The sequence below is a fragment of the Aphelocoma coerulescens genome, chromosome 1A (genome assembly GCF_041296385.1).
Source record: "Aphelocoma coerulescens isolate FSJ_1873_10779 chromosome 1A, UR_Acoe_1.0, whole genome shotgun sequence".
Classification (NCBI taxonomy): domain Eukaryota; kingdom Metazoa; phylum Chordata; class Aves; order Passeriformes; family Corvidae; genus Aphelocoma; species Aphelocoma coerulescens.
This window is the reverse complement of record NC_091014.1, coordinates 26,259,754-26,281,390: the sequence shown is the minus strand read 5'-3', so window position 1 is coordinate 26,281,390 and position 21,637 is coordinate 26,259,754. Positions and strand designations below refer to the sequence as shown.

General features: G+C 36.3%; 1 protein-coding gene across 2 annotated transcripts in view; it reads right to left on the bottom strand.

Moving 5' to 3' along the window:
* The window catches only part of TFEC (transcription factor EC), a 35,828-nt gene extending 26,970 nt beyond the window's left edge, over window positions 1–8,858 (bottom strand). The window contains exons 1-2 of one of the 2 annotated variants that reach the window (XM_068997147.1): window positions 8,610–8,858; window positions 5,912–6,007 (exon numbers count right to left, since the gene is read on the bottom strand). In XM_068997147.1, coding sequence (XP_068853248.1) covers window positions 5,912–6,007; window positions 8,610–8,690 — 177 coding nt within the window. In that variant the 5' untranslated portion in view covers window positions 8,691–8,858. Of the gene's footprint in view, window positions 1–118; window positions 186–5,911; window positions 6,008–8,609 lie in introns of those variants that run through there. The other variant, XM_068997137.1, reaches the window with a different exon arrangement.
* Between the last annotated feature and the right edge of the window lie 12,779 nt (window positions 8,859–21,637).

Sequence of the window (21,637 nt, the reverse complement as noted above, 5' to 3'; positions counted from 1 at the left end):
GGAGTTCTGCATTTGTGCTTTTCATAGTTAGTTTTTACAACTTAAGCAACTGAGAAACACAATTTCCTACCTAACACTTTTATAGTATTGAAAAAAGACAAAGAAAATATTTGCTCACCAGTTTCATTTTTGAGGTGTCTTATTTCCTCAATAGCTACCGACTGTTCCTTCTCCTTCATTTTTCTTGTTAAACTTGTAAATGATACTAGAGAGTGCTAGACAGAAGTTTATATACTTAGATGAACTTTGATTCTTCCTTGGACTTTAAGACTAATCTAGTGTAGAATGTGATTGACAAAGCATTTTCATTGATGTTATGCAGCCTTTTCAAGTTAGCCAACCTAAGCAAATGAGGTTGTTAATGTTTACTCTGGCCCTTTCTCTAAAATGGTTTTGAACTTTAGCAGATTTTATCAACTTACAAGGGTTGCCAAATTACATCAGTATTCACTAAATAAAAAATACTCATGATTATGCAGTAGGGGGCTGCCTAGATCAGCAACGCTATATTCTCCTCTCATGGAAAGCCGGGTTTACTTCATGATTGAATAACTGCAGCAATTATTGAATAAAATACTTTGGAACATACCTACTTTAATTTCTTCCTTCTGTATGATTTCTGAGAATGGGACAGACAGCAGGTTTTGTAATCCATCCAGATGGTCACCATCAATATTTAACAAATAATTAATACAAATACGAATTATTAATGTCATGATGAGAAATTGTGACCTCAAAGACCTTGTAATAGGAGAGAGATTTTGCAGACAGAGTGAACTATGCTTTTACCAATAAATAGTGTCTCCATAAAATCAAATACAGACTTAACAGATTTAATCAGAACTTTATACCAGCTGTAGTTAATAGAATCATAAAAATTAAAGAAGGAAAACATCTATCTGTCCTGTCCTGATCTAACTTCTACTCCATACCTCTCCATACTCCATACAAGATTTTTTTCAAATGCCAAAGGAGCAAAACAAATACAAGTGAGCCATGCAGCAACTGAGGATTTTCTCCACAAGCTCTTTTCCTGCAAGAGTGGCAGAAGTGAAGCAATCCCACTGACTTGACTCCCAAGCAGACTGGATATAGACAGTAGCTCCCAATCTTAGTGCAATAGTGAACTATGAGTACATGAAATGAAGTCATGAAAGGAAAGGAGCGAAGCCTCAGAAGATCCCCCAAGAGGTGCCATTGCAAGGCATCACCTTTGCAGAGTATTGCCACCTTTCCCCTGTCCAGCTGTTCCCCCAGCTCACAGCTGGCACAACCCCTGACTTTCAGCATGCCCAGGTGCTTTTGCTTCCCTTCTCTGTAGTGGTTTAATTCTTCTTTTCCCAACATTCTTGCTGCTAAGCTAATTCAAGGGGATAGTTAAAGAAAACATTTCCTAAATATTACAAATAAATCATAGTATCATAGAATGTTGAGAGGTGAGTACGGCCCTTAAAGACCAAATAGTCCCAACCCTCCCTGCCATAGGAAGGGACACCTCTCACTAGACCAGATTGCTCAAGGCCTTAATCAGCCTGGCCTTGAACAATGCCAGGGTTGGGGCATTCACAACCTCCCTGGGCAACCTGAGCCAGTGTCTCCCCACCCTCACAGCAAAGAATTTCTTCCTACATGAACATGGAAACCCTTTTGTCTTGGTTTTATTTGCTACTGGACATGGAAAAAAAATCAGCTAAAAGGATTTCCATGAAGAAGGTTTCAATTTTCTTCCAAGCAATTTGAAAGGAACTGCTTCATTTAGTTCAGTCATTCAGTATTGACTACTCCAGCAACATGGAGCTGAACTGATCCAACATACAAGCAGTTGGGCCTCTCCTGGCGACTTTTTGAAATCCAATTTCATGGTAGTGCTCTGCCTGAAGCACTTCTCTGCAACTACTTCTTAGCTCTCATTGCCAGCCATCTAACTGCTACAGAGCCTCTCTCCCCAGGCTTCTTCAATAATAGTGCTGAAAGCTCGTGTTTTCTTGTGCACCAGAAAAAAACGACAACTTAGAATCCTTGAAAATGTTCACAAGATTAAATTATTTTTCTCGCTGGTCCCACCCAGGTCTGTGCAAGAGAGGCCCATGCCATTGCAGAACATTAATTTCCTCTCACTTCATTCTCATTCCAAGCCAGTCAATCTCCTAATGTTTTTGACATAAGTTTTAGTGGACTGCATATCAAGTAGAGAACATTATCGCAGTTGTACAGTGATTATCTGGACTGCAACAGTTATTTCTGAATGAAGGTACTGGTAAATTGCTGGCTGCTTTCATACAGATCTCCACTGTGATTGCTAGATTACTGGGTTTACAGGTGAGTCTTATAGCTGTATATGTATAATAACAAAACAAAGCATTTAGTATTAAGAAGTGGCTCACAAGATCACACACTGTTAAATCCCACCCTGAAAACCACAGAGATCCTATTTTTTAACTCTGCTTTTTCCTGTGATGACTCCACATCTGTTATAATACAACATTCCTTAAATTTCTCTTTTTCAGATATTAAAAGCAATGTAGAGCACAGATTTTACTACCTGCCCTAAACTTTTAATGATGGTGTAATATTTGCTTTGTATTAACAGATGTAAACATCCACACTTCCTGTGTTCTGAACGTTTGGAAGTATTAATATACTTTAAATTCACTACAGAATGTTAAATAGACTGTAAGGATTTTGATTAAGAATGAACTTTTGATTAAAAGTATTTACTTTTCAAATGTCTTCCAACATATCTGACCTACATGACAGTAGTTCACTTCTAAAGCTCACTCATATATTATTTGTTTCATTTATTTTAATGATTTCTGTATGGTCAGGAACAAACCTGTCGCTCCTAATATGATAGTCAGAGAAAAAAGTATTTTCTTATAATAAATAAATACACTGCTGTCTGTTAATAAGATTTTCATAAAACTAAATTATTACAACAAAAAAAAATTACTTTAAATTGGTGTCATCTTCAAGGGTCTTTTTAAATTAAATCTTACCTTCTCCATGATGAACAAACAGTTGTCATTAAATGATAGTTCATAAGAGTAGTTATGGTTTTATTTCAGCTATGTTTTATGAACAAGGATATTATTTGGTTTGCAAATACTTTCAGAAGAATCAAGACCTTTTGCATGTAGGGAGGACCTAGTCTTACGTTTTAACTGAACTTTTAAAAGATTGTTGTAAAATGTAGGTTTCTGCCAGTAGGGTACTCTGAAGAGCAATAGAAACACAGTCAGAAAATTCCCTACTTTGAGCAATTCTTAAGTGACCACCCAAAACCAGACAGTTTCATCAAATTATAAATTTGGATCCAAACACAGTAAAAGCCAGATAATCCACTCTTCAGAAGCTGTAATTATTTAAATGAGAGATGGAGGAATGTTCTTATTTTCACTTCTCTGATTCTACTAATACATAACTGTAATTCAGTAATTCGGGGTCAGATAATGAGCCTTTGAGCAATTATTCACGAGTAGTCTCACAGAATTCAATGTCTTCATTTAATGTGCCATTAAAATGGTACATGGGTGCATTTGACTAATGCAAACTAATGCAACACACAACAGGTTACACTGTAAAAAGTGGAAAAATTACTCAGTCACTATCGATTGAGAACACTGAGACAGGAAAATGGCATCATGAATTTGTTTTTTTTCAAGAAAAGATTTTGCTGAAAAAACACCCGAGTCTTTTACCACATTCTGAAAACCAAGTCAGCCCATTTCTGAATTTCAGAGAAACTACTCTGCCCAGTTTGCAAAATCAAGACAATCCCAAGTAAAGAAAGTCTAAGAAGAAATTCTAGAAATACTTAAGCATTGTGCTGGAGAAATTTAACGAAAAAGCAAATGCCAAATCAGCCAGATACAGAGGCAACTCAGTCTCCCCTGAAATCTCACTTACTCCATGCTTGTGTCAGCCACCACATTAAGGAATCTTGTGCAGAAGTACATCAGAGCTACAATGGGTCCTTGCTGAAGTACAGCACAAACCCAGCACATCTTCTCGGGGAAATTAGATATTCACCCATTGCTGATTGTGTCTCCTAGCCCAGTACTCTTTTAATGCATACATTTTTAGCCCAGATAACAAAATTTCATTATTCTTATTATGATAATGAAAAGCTGGATATAAAAATATTATTTCTACCTGTCTCTCTATCTTTCTCTATTGAACAGCTTATGACCAAAATTTTGCTGCCAGATTTAGGATGTTGCCTGAAAGATGGCATAAAACCAAGTGGCATGAGCTAAATGACTGACATCATCTCCATATGCCTAATTCTTTTGTATATTTTTAGAGAACACAATGCTAAAAGAGAAGATAAAAGAAGCAGAGGCACTGCTCAATTTCCTCACACTGATGCAGTTTGCATGCCTTGTTGAAGACAGGCTTTATTTTGCCATAGTATTGAACAGAGAGATTGGAAAATGCATGCTACTCCCTGGCTTACCTAGCAGTCTGCTGATTTCCTCAGCACAAATGAAAATCCAAATACCATTACTTGTCCAAGAGGCACTTCAGGAGTCCCAAAACTTTGCAAGTACAAACGCAGCAAGGCCTAAAAGACACTGCATATTGTCTTCCTCATCAAGAGTAGGGTATTCAATAAATTTTAGAGAGAAATGTCCTTCATGGCTGAAGATAAAGGCTAATGAACCTGGAATTAGCATAGATTAACATCATCCAGTTTTAAAAGGTTTTGAGGGAGTATGACTTCAACCCAAACCCAGAATTCATGCCACTCATCACCATCCCACAGTATCATACCTGACAGAATCCTCCCCTGCCTTACTTTAATTTGAGCCAAAATATTAATTCACTCCCTGGGGACCACTCCTTTGCTATGTTCTCTACTGAGATATGCATAAATCAGTCCAGCTGCATCAGTTTTGTAGTTGGCATGCAAATTTCAGGTGTTCATGGAAATGTTAATTGGCATTAATGCTGGACTCTATAGTGGGCAACATAGAAGAGTAGAGATCTTGTCTCCTAAGGTATTTTTGTAGCCAGTGAAGTCCTGTAAGTCAGAAAAAGATGTTCCTCCAGAGGGCGATTAAGAGTAAGCACCTGACTGTATTCCAAAGTGAACTTGGTAGATTGTCAAAGCCTGTGAAAATCCTTCTGCCTTCATCAGGGTGAAGTTCCCCTTTATTGGTGTACAGTTTAAAGCCCTGAGGACAAACAGTTCCCTACATAAGTTAGGGTAGAGAGGAACACATACATCCTTCTGTAAAGTGCATTACAGTTATTGATAGGTATTACTTTCATAAATAATAATGCTCTATATGTTGTTGTGTCCAGAAAAGAGCCATCCTTCCTCTTCAAATATGTAACATATATGGAAACATAGTTAGTCCTCTCACATTTCTTTGCAGAGACATCATAAAATTGAAGTTTGTTACATTAATTCCTGTGAAGAAATCACATTTCTCTTGTTTTTCCTTGACAAATTATTCAACTAAATGGCACTTGTCTACATGAAAATCTAGAACTAGAGCCTAAGACACTGGAGAAACCACCATACCATAGAAACTATTACATGGGGAAGCTTTGACTTTTTTTTAGTTGAGGTAGAAGGATCTTTAAGAAAGGCTATAAAAGGCCTTCTAGGATTCAGACACTTTTTATCCTTATTATTTTTAGCACTGAACAGGAATTAGTAGGTTATGCACCAGACATTTTTCTTATCTAGAACCACAAATGTTATTCAGACTACTTAAAAGAACTGTCTCACCACATTTGTGTCCTTTTCTGTACTATTTATTCGCAAAAAGGCGATCAACTGAAGGGAAAGGAGAATAGTCCACTGGTACTATTCCTTAGTCTCTGAACTCTGATATGCTTGAATCACTCAAAGAAGTTTTTCTAGTATAAAAAGCAAGATGAAATTCAACAAAATACTTACAGTTCTTTGCATTAGTAAAGGAGTTTCAGAACAACCTATCCCTTCATCATTAAAATTTGATTCCATATTGATTATGTCTTCAATCACCTCTTCCATCTGAAAAAATAATATTTTAAGACAAATCACTACAAATAACAATGGAAAAAAGTTATTTTGAAAATACAGAGGAATTAATCTTGAGTATTTATTACAGCAATAAAACTGAATTTCGGAAGTTCATATCTTAAAATTCAAACACTTCTACACAATCTTCACATTTTTTACTTCTTGTGAAACCAGTTGTGGTTTAGCAAGATACATTTTCCTCTTAAACATCAGCCCATGCCCCTGTTTTAACCCCTTATTGCAATAATAGCAATCAGGTGACAGGAGGGCATGGTTGAGTTGTAACTGTGACCTGTCATGTTGATCAAATGTGTCATATTGCTGCATTGTTACATTGGTGCAGGAAGACTGAAAGGAATCTCTGGTTCTGCAGCTGTATGGGTCACTCAAGGTTTGGTGTTACATGCTGCCCTCTTCAGCAGGTAGGGGTTTTTTTGTTTAGCAGTACAGTGGATACTTTTCCAGACAGCCTTCTGGACCCACTTTTGATCTAATCTGAGCCATAAACTATTGAGGCAGATGGAATAGCTTATTAATTACTTGGGATGAAACAATGAATACTTTGCAGGCCAATAGAGATATATATATAAAGATTTGGACAAAGTGCAACATGAGTTTTCAATTTCAATTTTGGTCTGGTTCCATTCACAAAATAATTTTGGGGTAGATCCCATGGTGAGCATGTCACTTTTAGCTCCACAATCTGCAGCTCTTGGTAGCTGAAGGAAGTGTAGATGGTCCTGTGCAACGAAAGTATCACACAGACATTTCAACACAGACCTTTCAACACAGATTTTTAGGCCACATGGCCCAGCACAGCTCATACATGCATTTCTCTTCCTCTCTAAAACCAGAGAAGTGTTGTGCCAGGAGTTGTGCCCAGACTTATCTAGGAAAGCACCACCAGGGCCAAAAGGGTACCAAGAAATGCTGGCACTTAGACAACATGAAGGAGTGCAGTTTATGGGGTGTTGGGTCTATATTACTCACTTGTTGCAAAATGATTAGAGGATCAGGGACATGGATTACTGATAAAACCAAATCAATAGAAGAACTGTACAAAGCAAAGGCCTGCAAAGAAAAAGCCTGCAAGCAGAGGCCTGTGTGAGAAACAAGCCTGAGAACAAAAAGGGAGTTTTGAGGATGTGCAGCTGTGCAGATAAGATGTACTGACCATGAGAAGGGAGGGTGAACTCTGAATTCTTTAATCATAACATAACTAGTAGAAGCTTGCCAATGTAAGTCCAATTAGGTAGAAGTAGAAAGGTTTAAGCCACTTAAGAGTTAACAAGCTGGTATACTATATAAGTGCCTCTGGATTGCTAATAAACGGAGCTTGCTTTTTTTCAGTCATATTGGTTGTTCTGCAATGTCTTTCCCCGCCGAAGTCCATGAACTTTTTCAACACTTACTGATATAATTATACCCTACTCTCAACCACAGGGCACACCCACACTAGGAAATTACACTGTGCCAGTCATCCCCCTGAGATGAGATTATTCAAATCATTGCAAAGATGCCAGGATCTTGGCCAGTGCCAACAATCATCCTCCCACTCTTCACCAGGCACTAGTCTTGAGAGAGGTTTACAAGCAGCCCTCTTCTCACCAGAAGTGACCGAGAGTGGTACAAGGGCAGGCTCCTGATCAGACCCAAAATGCCTGAGAACTATTCCAGCACACTGCACTTTGACAGCATGGAGGTGGTCACATAGATGTCCACAAAGGCCATTTAAAATAGCATTTTAAAGTAGCTCCAGTAATCCATAAACCTGACTTAAAATGTCAGTTGTTAATGCAGGAGGAATAGAGAGGCCCCAGATGAGCTCTCCAGGAAGCTTTATGGGCTCCCTCATGCTTTGCTACATAAGATCCAAATGCTCAAATGAGTCACTGTGTATTTCTAAGATTTTTCTGTTCTATTAAAGTCCAAGACATGATACAGCATCTCCATTTCTCATTTCTGTAGGAATTCCCCTTTTACCTAATAAACAGTCTCTTTTGAAATCTATTGAAGTATTAAAAGCCATAATGACCTACATCTCACACCAACTAAGAATCTGACATTGTATTATAGCTGCACCTCTATTAAAATCAATGGTGACATTAAAGTTAGCATATCTTTGCCAATTCACCCAAGATAACCCATATAAAAATATACCAGCTAACTGAAAAATGAATTAGTGTTTTTTTCAGTTATATCTTGAAAGTAATCAGTATTTAACTTTTTTTATGCAGCTAGGTTAATACCTTTACACAGAAACAGCTCCCATCTGAACAAAAAAGTTTTGCTTTGCAAAGTGCATATTCAGCAAACATACAGCAACATATGATGCATATAGAAAAAGATGCAACAGTACATTTTATCTGGCAGCAGTCTAAAAGCTTGATCCTGCAGTAAGCTATTCACAGGCACACAAGGGAATGACCCACATAATTCAAAAGGATACAGAAAGCAACTGCTGTAACCAGGGGCTCCTTGAAAGCAGAGAAAGTAATCTCTTGCCAACTTCTAGTACAAGGTGGGTCATGTAAATTTTTTGTAGAAGTAGACAAAGCCCAGCTCCCCTTTCCTTTACCCAGCACTGCCCTACCGCATTTTCGTGTTCTCCTCCAAGGGCCAGCAGCTTGGTGACAGGGCTTTCCGGAGTGCCAGTGCTGCTCACTGGTGGCATGTGTCCGTTCCTTAGAATGGAGGTCACTCCCGCAGGCTGGATTGTGTGAGAGTGGGACAGGGAGAGCGTCTGGCTGGACAGCTTGGTATCAAGGGTCAGGTATTGTTTCACCTGGTGCCTCTGGCTCTGCTGTATGTGGTATCTAGACTGGTTTTCCAAGTGTGTTTGTACCTGGGAAGGAATGGAAATAATTGCTGAAGTTTCAAGTTGCTTGTATTGGTATTTATCCATATGCTCACTAAAAAATACTTCAAAACAATTATTCAGCTTTAATAACACTTGGATAGAATTGTTAACCTTTTTTTTTTTTCCAGTTTTACACCCTTACACATTTTTTATTTGTTTACCATTTTCCCTTACACAGCTGAACAAACACTGAAAAATTATAAAAAAAAAACAGAATTAGAAAAGATAACCATGATCCTGAGAAAAGACCAGAAATATGCCACACATTTCTCTCATTTAGAAGTGATCTCTCTTGAGATCACTGCAATTGAATCTACATGCATAGTACTCTAAAATTAATATTGACTCTTTTGTACATGATAGAGTAAATAAGTGCATAAAGAGAAATATAATTCAACCAACTTTAAATAATATCAACAACAGCAGACATTCCTTCACACCTCAATCCACATTTGTCTCACCTTGTAATAAGTACAGTCACTTAAATGAAGCACTGCTGTACTTTTGCAATAGAGTCCAAGCTATAGTTCTGAATGACTGTTCGCTATCCACAAACTGCACAGACTTCTTGAAGGGCCTCTTGAGGACAGATCACTTTTTTAGTGGATAGGGCTTTATAAACTGAGTGGTCATGCCAAAATGGCTGATTGAGTAAGACTTTGGGCCATCCTTTGATTACAGAGATTGACAGTTGCTACTTCAAACAGCTCCCATTTCAAATCAATGTCACATTCCTGCAATTTAACTACCAGAGGAGCACTGCATACATAAACCTTACTGTCATTTCAGCCCTGTGGCTCTCTCCTCTTCCTATGACACGACTGGTCACAAAGGTCTTGTAATAAATTTTTCTCAAGTGGTTTCCGTGTAGTAAGCATGATTAATATTTGTTATTATTTGTTATTAATAGAAAGACTTGTTTTGTAGAATTTTTCTCAAAAAAAATTTAGTCATTTAAGCAAACTTCTTTTTGATTCCCCAAAGTTCATAAGCAAAGATAAATAGCCGTAAAAGCAGTTTACATTTGAAGCTATGTTTTTGTACAATATTGCAGTACCTACTTTATTTTTAATCATTACAGAATAATTTTATTTATGTTTCTTTAAACTAATTTTCCATTCATATAAAAAAGACTATGCCATGCAGTAATGAATATGAGATTAATTATTTTGATGTAAGCCCTAAAGTTATAAAATAATATTCCATTAAAATGTTGATATAAAATCTTAAATACACTGTTTGGATTTTCCCCTGGTTTGTGTTAGGAAGGTGTGCATACTTACATACATAAGGTTGCAAAAATTACAGCTGTATTTGGGATTTATTTAAATCATTATTTGTCTTAGATCTTTGTGTTAGTTTTAGAAAGTGCATAATGCACTGTTAGTTTAAGTTCTGATTTATCATGTGTAAGGATATATGTAAAATCACAACAAATAATTCAGATACTTATGCATCTATTTAGGCCTTCATACTTAAGCTCGTATAGAAAATTAGATACCCAAGCATTTTCTTAAATGATAATCCAGTGAAATCTACTGCATGCCAGTTTAACCGGAATATTATCTTTGGGCAAAATCTAATAGATTAAGGGAAAACAAAAACAATACAGCCACTGGATATCTGTAGCAGGGATTCTGTGTGTAACTTTGTTTTCTGTTTCTCTTTCAGAAGCATCCATGGACAATTCATGATTATGCTGGACTCTGCACTCACTGACTGAGTCCACGCAAAGTGACCGCTGCCCAGAGGCTTGCAGTACCTAAATTGATGAAGATCTCTTTCCAGCAGTGCAGAACTCTGCAATCAAGAGCTTTGAAAACACAGATTCTTTATGTGGTGTAAATGGGAGTAGGATCAACACATAGGCTACAATTGCATTTACTGCATTTCACCCCAACTAATTTTTTATCTTAAATGAAGCTGACGAACATTTTGTAATGAGCAATTAATTTCTGCCTTAGAATTTCTATGGGCCTACCTGAAGCATAAAACAAAGAATATTGTATACCTTCAAATTAAATGGGAAACATAAGAAAATTGGAGTGTCCAAAATCTACGCTACCTTGTTTTAAATTTGTTTTTAATAAGGATTTTTTATAGGTAAGTGAGTTGTGCTACAAGGAAACTGCTGAAAAGTCAATGGCTTGCTTTTTTTCTTTCTCTGGGCCCCAGATTGCTAGTGGCAGACCAAAATCTCTGTGCATCCTGTTTTCTTAGTGAACCACCACAGGGCCATCCCACTGGGCAAAGGGAAGATCTGTAAAAGACAATCTGCTAACTGCTGACTAGGTAAAAACTAGTTTATCAGAAGTGCTTATTTAGTATGATAGGCTTTCAGTGATTATATCCTGTCCTGAACTTACACAAGCAGAAAAAGAATTAAAGCTTTGCTGATGGGATCTATGTTGCTATGGTTTTGCAAACGTCTCCACCCTTTTACTGTGCCAGTTACAGTCATTACAAAGCAAAACTTCTGAGGTTAAAAATGGATCTGTGCCCTGATTTTCATCTTTATATATTCTAAATAAGTCTTAATACTTACTGCTAAAGTAAAGCACTTTTAAAAATCAAACCACAATGAAATGACAAAGCAGAATGGGAAAACTATTTTTATAATCATATTGTTAATGTATAATAAAAGCGGGCAGGGGGAATTCATACTGTGAGAAAGGAATACTAAGACTGCAAGTCAAGATCTCAAAATGCAGAACTTACTTTTACAACTGTCCCTGTAATATGTGTGAACTAAGAGTAAAAACTCAAATCCTCATAATTTTATAAAACCAGATACTCTAGTGTCCCATTCCAAGTATGACTGTTTTATTCTCTACTGGGATGTTGCATGACTTCTGTTATCTTTTATTAGTGGTATTAAGGTAAGTTTCAGTTTAGATTTTCTGAATATTACAGATGATTCAAGCTATTTTAAGTAAGTTTCGCTAAAATTTCAAACATTAAAGTTTGACTTGATTTTGAGCTTCATTTTAATGATGCACAAGGAGTGGTTAAGCACTGGCACACATTGCCCTGAGAGGCTGTGGAATCTCCATCCTTAGAGATTTTCACCACTTGTCTGGACAAGGCCCTGAGAACATGAAGAAGCAAAAGAAATCTAAAAATGGGGGAATTTGAATTGATAGTCTACATATAGAAACTCTGAATAACCATTATCATGTCTGGTGAAAAAGTGATGTGACAGGTTAGAAGTTCACTGAAATTAATACAAAATGCAAAAGATCTGAAAGATCAGCTCCACATAAAGTAATCTCATGAGTAAAAAAACCAAGATCAACATGTACTTGGCTGCTTAGAGATCTTAATCATGCATTTCTTAGATCCACCAAACATAATCCTTCTCCAAAAAATATGGGGAAAAGAAGAGGTTTTCCAGGGAAGAAGAATTTTGATTTTTCCCAATAATCCTAGTATGGTATCCCCCAGCAGTGCTAGGAGACTGATTTGCCAATTCATTTGCCATCTTTTGAGGAATTCCCATAATCTGTGACAAATTTTTATCAGAATCTATGTGGGATTTTAAGGTTCAGATGTTTTTGCTGATGCACCTTTTACTGTCACAACAGTCTGAATATAGATTTACCTTCTTTATTTTGTCTCTGTGGGTCAATGAATAATTAATCATTTTTTTTTTAAAGCAGAAAAGCATAAAGGAAGACCCTGAAATGGCTTTCAGGATAGAGCATCCAATAATCTGGCACATCTGTGGGGCCTGGGTACTCATGTCTGACAAAAATTAAGAAGTGTGATTTGATAAAGCATATCTTCTAGCTCTCAGCAGAATATCTTCTATTAAATGTCTCTCTGCCATCTGATTTTTTGGTGAGATGGATGACTTTTCTTGTTGGTATACCTGATTTCTAGGAATCCCTAGCAAAAAATAGGTGCTCAGTGACCACCTTATGATCCAGACCCTGACTCAGACAAACCTCAGACACAGCCCAGGACCTAGTGTTGTTCTCCTGGTACATCTGCTCTAGCCCTTAGCATAGTCGCTGACCTGGCCCTTCCTGCCGAGTGCTCCTGATATCACATGTGCAAAGTGTAACTAGCTGATGGATTTGGGCAGATGAACTGATGGTTCTCCTCCCAGACTTTCTCTTGCAGCAGCTGTAGCCATGTACCTTAAATGCTAATTATTCCAGATTGTTTGAGGAATAAAGGACAGCATAAAATCTAACAGTTAATAGATTATCCACTCCCTCCTAGGCATTGTTTTGTCTAATATCTGGTTTTCCTAAACATAGTGAATTTAAAGTCATCTCAGAACCAGAAACATCAAGCATGAAGGGAATCAAAAGCATCCAACACAAATGCAAATATTAAAATTCTACCAGTTCCACAAAGATGAAACAGAAATGAACATTTTGAGATGGATTTTATAATCCAAAAAAATATATCAAGGCACAGGAAACTGACTGTACCTATTTCTATTTTATATCTCACTGACAACCCAGTTCTGGGAACAAGAACATAACAGTCTTTCAGAATTACAGATGCATATTCAGACTTCTTTAATTGCTCTTTCTAATTTGAGCACGTCACCATGTTGTAACACTGCAGTACAGTTGTGTAACATCTTTTCCCACATTCACACTAAGTTTGCTTTCATTTCCAATATGTTGCACAAGGGCATAACTAGACTTTCAGCAGTTTATTTACATAAACTGCTTTACTTCACAATTTGCTGATGGAATTTTTCTTCTTCTAGTAAAAGAATATCTAGCATGTCAAAATTAAGAAAGAAGACCTATTTGGGAGACCTAAAGAAGGCATGAGCAATGTCACTGATATTCCATTAGCAGAAGTGCTACATCTTTTTTGGTGTTCCACTAAGAGCAAGCAGGTGATCTCTGTACTCCCAGGCTGCTCAGCCCAACATCATTCCCAAGAGAAATAATAGGAAAACTGAAAAGAGATTCAATTAATAAATTATTAAAAGGTAGAAATATAATTAATAATAAATTAGTCAACATAGTTCTCTGCAAAATAAGCCTTGTCAAACAAATCTACTTCTGCTCTTTGATGAGATTTTAAGTTGGGTTGCCAAAGATAACGATGTAGGTATAATACACTTCAACTTTTGTGTGCCTTTTGACTTAGTATCACTCAATATTCTAATTAAAAATATAGCACTACACAGTATCAATAAAGCATGTTTTAACTGGATTAAGCATTGGCTAACGAACATGCAAAAGAAAGTGATCAGCAAAGGCTTGGCATCAGAAAGAGGGGCTGTTAAGCATTGTATTACTCAATTTTGCCATCAGTGATGTGGGACTAATGACAAATAAAACCAACTAAAAAGCATAAATATTTTTTAGAGTAATGTTTCCAGTCAGAGTAATACAATTCTGCATATACTGGAAGAAGAAATACAGGATTCAACAATGAGGAAAACACCTCAAGCAGTGAGTCTGCGAAGAATTTGGGGTCATAACAAGCCAGCAACTCAGCAGGAGTGTCCCACTGATGCTGTAGGAAGAAAGGAAAAATGGCATAAAGAAGGTAGTGAATAGGAGCCTGGCTTTACTCTGCTTTTATTTATGGCTCAGGAGAGATCAATAATGGCAGCCTAAGAATATTTTTACCCTAAATATTTTTGAAACACTGTTGAAAAATAGAAAGTATGTAAAAAAGAACTATGGAAGTTATTGAAGGTTGAGAAAAGGGTATTTCAATGAAAGCTTAAAGAAGCTCAGCTATGTTCTTGTTGTCAGTTTGTGGAAAAAAAAATTGTGAAATTCGTGGGAGATGCTGAATGTGAAAGCTAGCACAAAAAGCAGAGTAAGAGCCACTGGCCAAAAGTTGAAGTGAGGCACAGCAGAAATTGTCTGCAGAAACAGTGAAGTACTCAAAAGGAAGTCCTCTAAATACTTGCTTTCTTCAAACAAAGGATTGATGACTTTCTGGGAAAGATAGAGTAGCCAAATCCAAGATGCACTTTTATAAAAAATATTCTTGGACTCAAAGTTGTGTAGTAGGGTAATAACTGAATGCAATACAAAAGCCCGTGATTTTAGAGGAATTAGAATGAAGGGCCTAATAACCCTTGCTGTGTTTAGATTTTATGGGATTTTGGACCTGAGACCTGGCTATTTTAATAGCAACCTTTTCTTTGATGAAAATTCACTCTAAATTTTATAAACGTTTAAATTTCTGCTACAAAATAATATGCTTAAAGATAATCATAGTGTACTGGACAGAACTCAGCGGACTTCACTAAAGTTTGCCATTTATACTGGATATTACTTTGTTTCAGTTTTTTAATAGTTTTTGAAAAAAAAGTTCTCCCCCTGATAGGATTGCATAATTTATTATCAATCCTGAACAAAACACCTCTCTGCAAATGAGTGATGGGACTTCATGTTCTTTTCAGCCACTGTACTAAAAAATAAGCATTTAATTATCCACTCTTAATTATTAAAATGTTCTGTAAGTACCCAGAAATTTTAATTCCATTTTAAGATAAGAAACACAGTCACAACACAGACTATTTTTTCTCCATATCTGAGGACTTTCAAATGTATTTTAAGGGGTAGAAAAAAAAAGCATTTTTAGTTATTAAATAATCCTTTTTAACATCTATTACAAATGAATATCAGTTGTTTGTTTCTCCGGCTCTCTTTATTAAACTTTTTGAGGAAAGACTATTTGTAAAATTATTTCATAATAAAGTGAAAATTCAATTTAACTTAGGAATTATACACTTCTCATCTATCCTAAAGACTATCACCAAATACTGTAGCTGTTCACTTTAATGTTTAGTTTATAAAAGCATGTGTGATTATGCCAATTAATTACTTAAGCTAAACACAGTAATTAATTTTTAAATGTGAATATTTTTCCTATAGGAACTTTGATCAGAGTAGATGAGACCTTTCTATTAATATGCATGAAGAAAGAATACAAAAGACATCTAGTCTGGAAATTTACGGCTGTGTTTAGTTGATGACTTACAGTAGCTTTCAAGTTAAGAAAAGATTCTCATGTGACTCTAATGCACTATTTTTCATCTTATTTAACCTTTGACATCATATTCATCAGGAACTTGTGAATATTACTCCAAGGGTGGAGGGACAGAAGAAGAAACATTTAAAAGTTCATTGACAAAGACCATGTCTTCAACAATGACTACTGCTTGTGTATTTTAGTATCTCAATGTCTAAAAGTAGCTGATAAACCTGGGGTAGGGTGGGAGCAATTGGAAATTCTCCATCACACTTCCAAGTACTATGAAAAGTAAGAGGAATGTGGGAACAAAACAACAGCAGAGCAGACTTTGCAGAAACCAATGCTGGGTAAGAAAACTTTCTTTGCACAGCATAGGTGGCAGAACAGTGTTTCTCTCAGGAGGAGAAAGGCAGCAGAGCTCTCAGGGCTGTAGCTAATAGAAGCTAGATCTTACAGCTAACTATTTCCTGACAAATTCCCATGCAGGCACTGGGATTTTGATAGCATTTCCCATTGTGGTATTCTCTAGCACTCAGTGAACGTTGATGCAGCTCAGTCCTTTCAGGTATTCCTCTGTGCTAACCTCCTTGTGCAATCAGAAATGAGTTGGGGGAAGCCAACTACCTGCACTGAGCAACTACAGAGACATTATCAAAGTAAGCACTTCCATTTGCACCGGTGTACCTGAGACACTCTTGGCTTCTTAATTGAACTCCTGCAGTTAAGATACACACAGCTCTGATGGCTCCTTATCCATCACCAGCTTGACTTCTGAAGAAAGGATCCCTAAGGTCTTAAGGCCAGCTTGTCATGTTTTAAAATAACTATGAGTCTCGATGACTTTGTGGTCTTCACTGGCAGAAAAGAATCAAGTTTTTAACATTGCACTATAAAAACAGCTTATAAAGTTAAGCAAAGCAAACTACAGGAAGTATTTTTACAAAACCATCCCTTTGATTTAACTTGGAATTTAAGCTGAAAATCTAAACTGTGAATAAAACCAACCACTACAGTTAACCACTACAGGCCACACAAGCATAACAATAGTTCACAATCAAATTAAAAAACCCCAGCTAGTATCCTTACTTTGACTCTGCACAGTGACCCTGTCCATGCTCTCACTGATTCATGAAATCTGTGAATATAAAAAATCTTTACTGTTCCAGTTTGTCTTTATTGTTGGTGTTATTACAAGACAGTGAATATGACTATTGCATTTCAAGAATGTAAAACACTTTTCATATGGCTAGCTACATTTAAAGAGCTAGGTCCTGATACCTTTATTTAATTACTTGTCCCTGCCTCCAGAAGTCATTCAAATTGGGTCAGCTAATAAGTTGTAATTAAATGTAGAAGACCGTATCACAAACAGATTCAAGGAAAATCAGTTTTGAATATAGAAGGAACAATCAGCTCCTTTTGAGTTAAAAATGTTAGTGTTAGTGAATTTCCATCAGTGTGGCTTGTTTAGTCCTTGCAGGAGAAACAAAATAGGAACATTAAAAGTTCTGTGTTTGTCAACTGCAATGACTAGCACAGACCCACAGAAATTACAGTTATAGATGGAGAGGAAATCCAGAACCAGATGTGTTTTATTCAGCAGTTCAAGATTTTCTGGCAAGTGGCATACATCTAAAAGAAATCTACTCCAAAATATATGACTCATATAACACAGGCTAATAGGCAATAAGGAAAATTCCTGCAGACACAAAAGCTTATATTTTAATTTCAGCATTTTTAACCATTTAACTTCCAATGAAAGCTCTCAGAGAAGAAAAAAGATTACTGTTTTATGAACACCCATATGGTCTATTTTGTTATCAATCTGTAAAGTTTGTAATATAGATCTGACATTGCAGAAAACCAGTTGGTATGTGTACTACATCTATGTGTAAGTAAGAATAGTTTCAAAATACTTTGGTTTGTTCTTTGATTTCTAATTCTTTTCATGTGGAAATTATCATTTCTTTCAATTTTGTCTCACTTTAAAGGTTAAGAGAACTCAGAAAGAAGTCAGCCTTAAAAAGTATGAACAGGGATCATGAAGTAACAATTTATTCATTTTTTGCTGTACACTTTCTCTGGCTCCCCAGGTGAGCAGACACTGTATCATTTGAGATTAAATGATGGCAGTAATATCCCTGTTGGTCAGTTACAAACAGCAAAACAGTCCTTGAAGCTAGATCTAAAAGGTGTATTTTCCTGGTAGGTAAAGATATGGACATCAATTATAATGCGGCAGAAAAGTACTGATGGTAAAACAGTAAGAGTAGGAAATAGTATATTCACATTTGAGTATATATCTGAGGGAGGGATAAGTGCTTTTGTCCTTACTTCTCCATTCCTTTGGACCATTAGTGTTCCACTCCATTGTTGTTGGCACACAAAGAATAACATTTGTAACTCACACTGCAATAACATTGTCATGTTTTGGCAGCGCAAGCTAAAGAAAACTTTGAAGCCTGAACACAGCAAACCTACCTCTGGTGTACTATTCTTCCACAAAAATGAAGTTTAAAAAGTTTAGTGATTTTGGATAAAATCACTGGGTTTGTCTGTTTCTAATATGAAAGATTTATGAATGTATGCCAAGGGGACTACATCAACAACCTCAAAAAAAAAAAGAAACTTATTGGTTAAAAAGCACGGTTGCTTTGTTAAAAGTGGTAACAATTTCACCACCAGATGACAGCACCGCTTGTTACTACCCCTTGCTTTTGTGTTTCAGTCCTCCCTCATTTTGAAAACAAACTGTAAAGAAGTATGCACCCCCCAGCCCATGCACTGCAAGAATAGAGGAAATAAAGTCAGTGCCATAAGGTGGTTTGGTGAGACAGTTGCATCAGGGAAGCTGATCTGTTGGACAAGATATTTTAAGCCTGTGAAGGGTTATAGCTTCTGTAAAGGCACAGACAAAACTAGCTTCAGTCTGAGAAATGTGCTTTTTACTTCTATTTCCTCCATCTCAGAATGATAAAGAGGGCAAGGGAGGAAGCTTTCAAAGTAGGCATCTTAGGTTCAGCTTCACAACACTATTTTTGTGAAGTCAAGGCAGCAACATCATTTTGAGCTGGCTTAGGATCTGGCCACAGAGTGCGCTTTCATACAAAGCGAGCGGACTGGGTTAGCTGACAGCAGTAGGTGATGCTTCTGTCAAAAACAGGAATGGTACTTCAAGGATAGCTATAGGAGAAAAAAGTAAAAAAAAAAAAAAATCATATCAGCTGGTAAAAGCATTTTTTAAAAATCTACCCGGCCAATTTTGTGTCCAAATATGTTTTATGGTTGTAAGCAGCAACGAGCCTAAATGTGTGTTCATGCCCTAAGGATGCTACTGTCATGCTGTTCATGGGGTTAGCAAATATTATATTCATTACCTGAACATCAGCCAGAAATCTGTGCACTCTTTTGGGAATACACTTCCACTTATGGACTGAGAGTAGTAGCAGTGGATTTACAATGCATTAAGCATATGGCCCTTGAAATATTTTAATAACTTCAAAGAATTTGTGTTTGTCACGATTCTTAAAAAAAAGAGTTAAATAAAGAGCCTAGCTGTAAGTGAATAAACACCTAATATTACCAGAAATGATCATGAATATAAATGTTTGCTTAAAAAAATGAAATTTATTTTGAGGAATACTTTCTGAACTATAATTTTGTATGTTTGAGTCAGAAAACATGCATTTCAGATTAACACTGAAGAGCATCTGCTGAATACGAGGGAAGCAAAAATTTATTCAAGGAACACTTACAGGATGCAAAGCTCCACACACTTAAGTTTTGCTGTACTCTGCAGTTGACAGGAAATCTCACAAAAAATAGCATAATTGGTACTTTCAGTACTGAACTGAGAAGGCAGTCTTGCCTTTTGATGTGTGTTTAAACTAATCTTAGTTCACAATATGTTCCATTCAGCACTAGCTCAATTAGCAAAAAAAAAAAAAAACAACAAAAAAACCAAAAGATAAAATGTTAATACCGTTTATAATATGCAACAGATCCAAAATCAGTGCCTTTATGTTCTGAAATCAGCCTTTAAAAAATCTTAGAACAAGAACTGCTGTAAAAACACCATAAACAGAATCAAAAGTCAGCCTAGCAGAAACACATACTTTACACATACTTCAGTGTTTGAGTTGTACTCTATAGCACTTCCATTTCAATTTAGGTATAACAAACCTTTGTGCACTTAATAGACCCTATAGAATTGGAGCTGGAAGAGTGATATTGGGCTAAGCTCAAACTACTTAACAGTTTCCAACTAATAGCCACTAAATAAAATCGTTAATTAACAAAAGATGATTGATTTTACTGGGATTAATTGAGAGAAACTCCCACTTAGTTAAATGAGAATTCTGTGTGAATATGGAATTAAAGCTTAGTACTGGTAAGCCATTATTAAGAGCATTATTTATAAGCTGTATTGTACAGAATAAGTCTTTCAAATTAAATGATCCTAATGTTGAAAGGAATGTACAACTTAAAAAGAAGTTGTTAGAGTTGCCTAGAAAAATTATTGTGATATTTATGTATCTGTGTGAAATATTTTTACTTGAAAGTAAGAATATTTAATAATGATAGCTATTTTAAAAAGTCCTTACTATTTTGCCATGGAACTTTCAGCAGGAAAATGTCACAGTGTTTGCACTGCAACAAAGTAGCGTGCTGTGAATGTTAATGCTAAGATTTAGTAAGTGAGTTTATTAGTATTTAAAAATTTATTTGATTTTCAAGGGAGTTAATTAGCATTTTGCAGCATAACCAGTAGGCCATGTTACAGAGAGAAGGCAAATGCTACTCTCTTTGGTCTGGCTAAGAGGCTGGCAGATAAAACTGTGATTCCATCACACACACAAAATAAAGTATGAATCAATTACCCTGATTTTCATCAGAAAGATAAAAGTACAGACACATTGATTTGTCAGCATCATTACCTATCTGCAGTGCCTGGGACTTCTATCAGTTTTATCACCTCTCCACAACAGCATCACCCCAGAGCCTGGGTACCCAAACACAGAACGGCAAACAAGAAAAGACTAGTACAAATCAGGCCATGAATAATGTATGTCTGTGTATATCCAGTCAGTTTGAGGGAAAGAAAGGAGAAATGGTTCATAAGAGCATTTCCTTAACTCTGGCTGGAATTTCAGTTAAAGTAGAAGAAATGATACAGAACTTTTAAGGTAAATTTCCTATCTGTATCTTAAATGAATTATTTACTGAAGAATATATGCTGGAAGAAGTCAATAGCATAACAGTATGGCCGTGTTAGCAGTTTCCATCAATCATTTTTGTCATTCAGTCATCACTGTTGCCATTCAAAAGCCCACAGAGCCTAAATGCTTTGTGACACAGAACTCTTCCTATTGAAGTCTTTTGTTATTATTGTAATCTGGAATGAGATAATTATCTTCAACATCTAACACTGGGGTTATTCTCAACCCAATTCACAATCACAGTTTATTCAGCACTATCTCAAAGTAGTTTAACACAATTCATGGAGATTTACTTGGGTTCATCACATTTTTCTTCGCTGGATGCAGAGCATATATGTAAGACAGTTAAATTTTGGTAATACTCTTATTTTTCTCACTCAAGTCCAGATTTTATCCTTACATTAGTGGGCCTCAGGAGCATCCCACTGAATTAACAGATGGATAAGTGCTTGTCAGAGTGAGGAAGGCTTTCTTACAGAAAACTGACACAAAATACAGCATAGGTAAACATGGCCTCGGACTGTAGCTGTGCTGGTCTCTGAGATTTTTTTTCATTTTTACTCCTTCTTT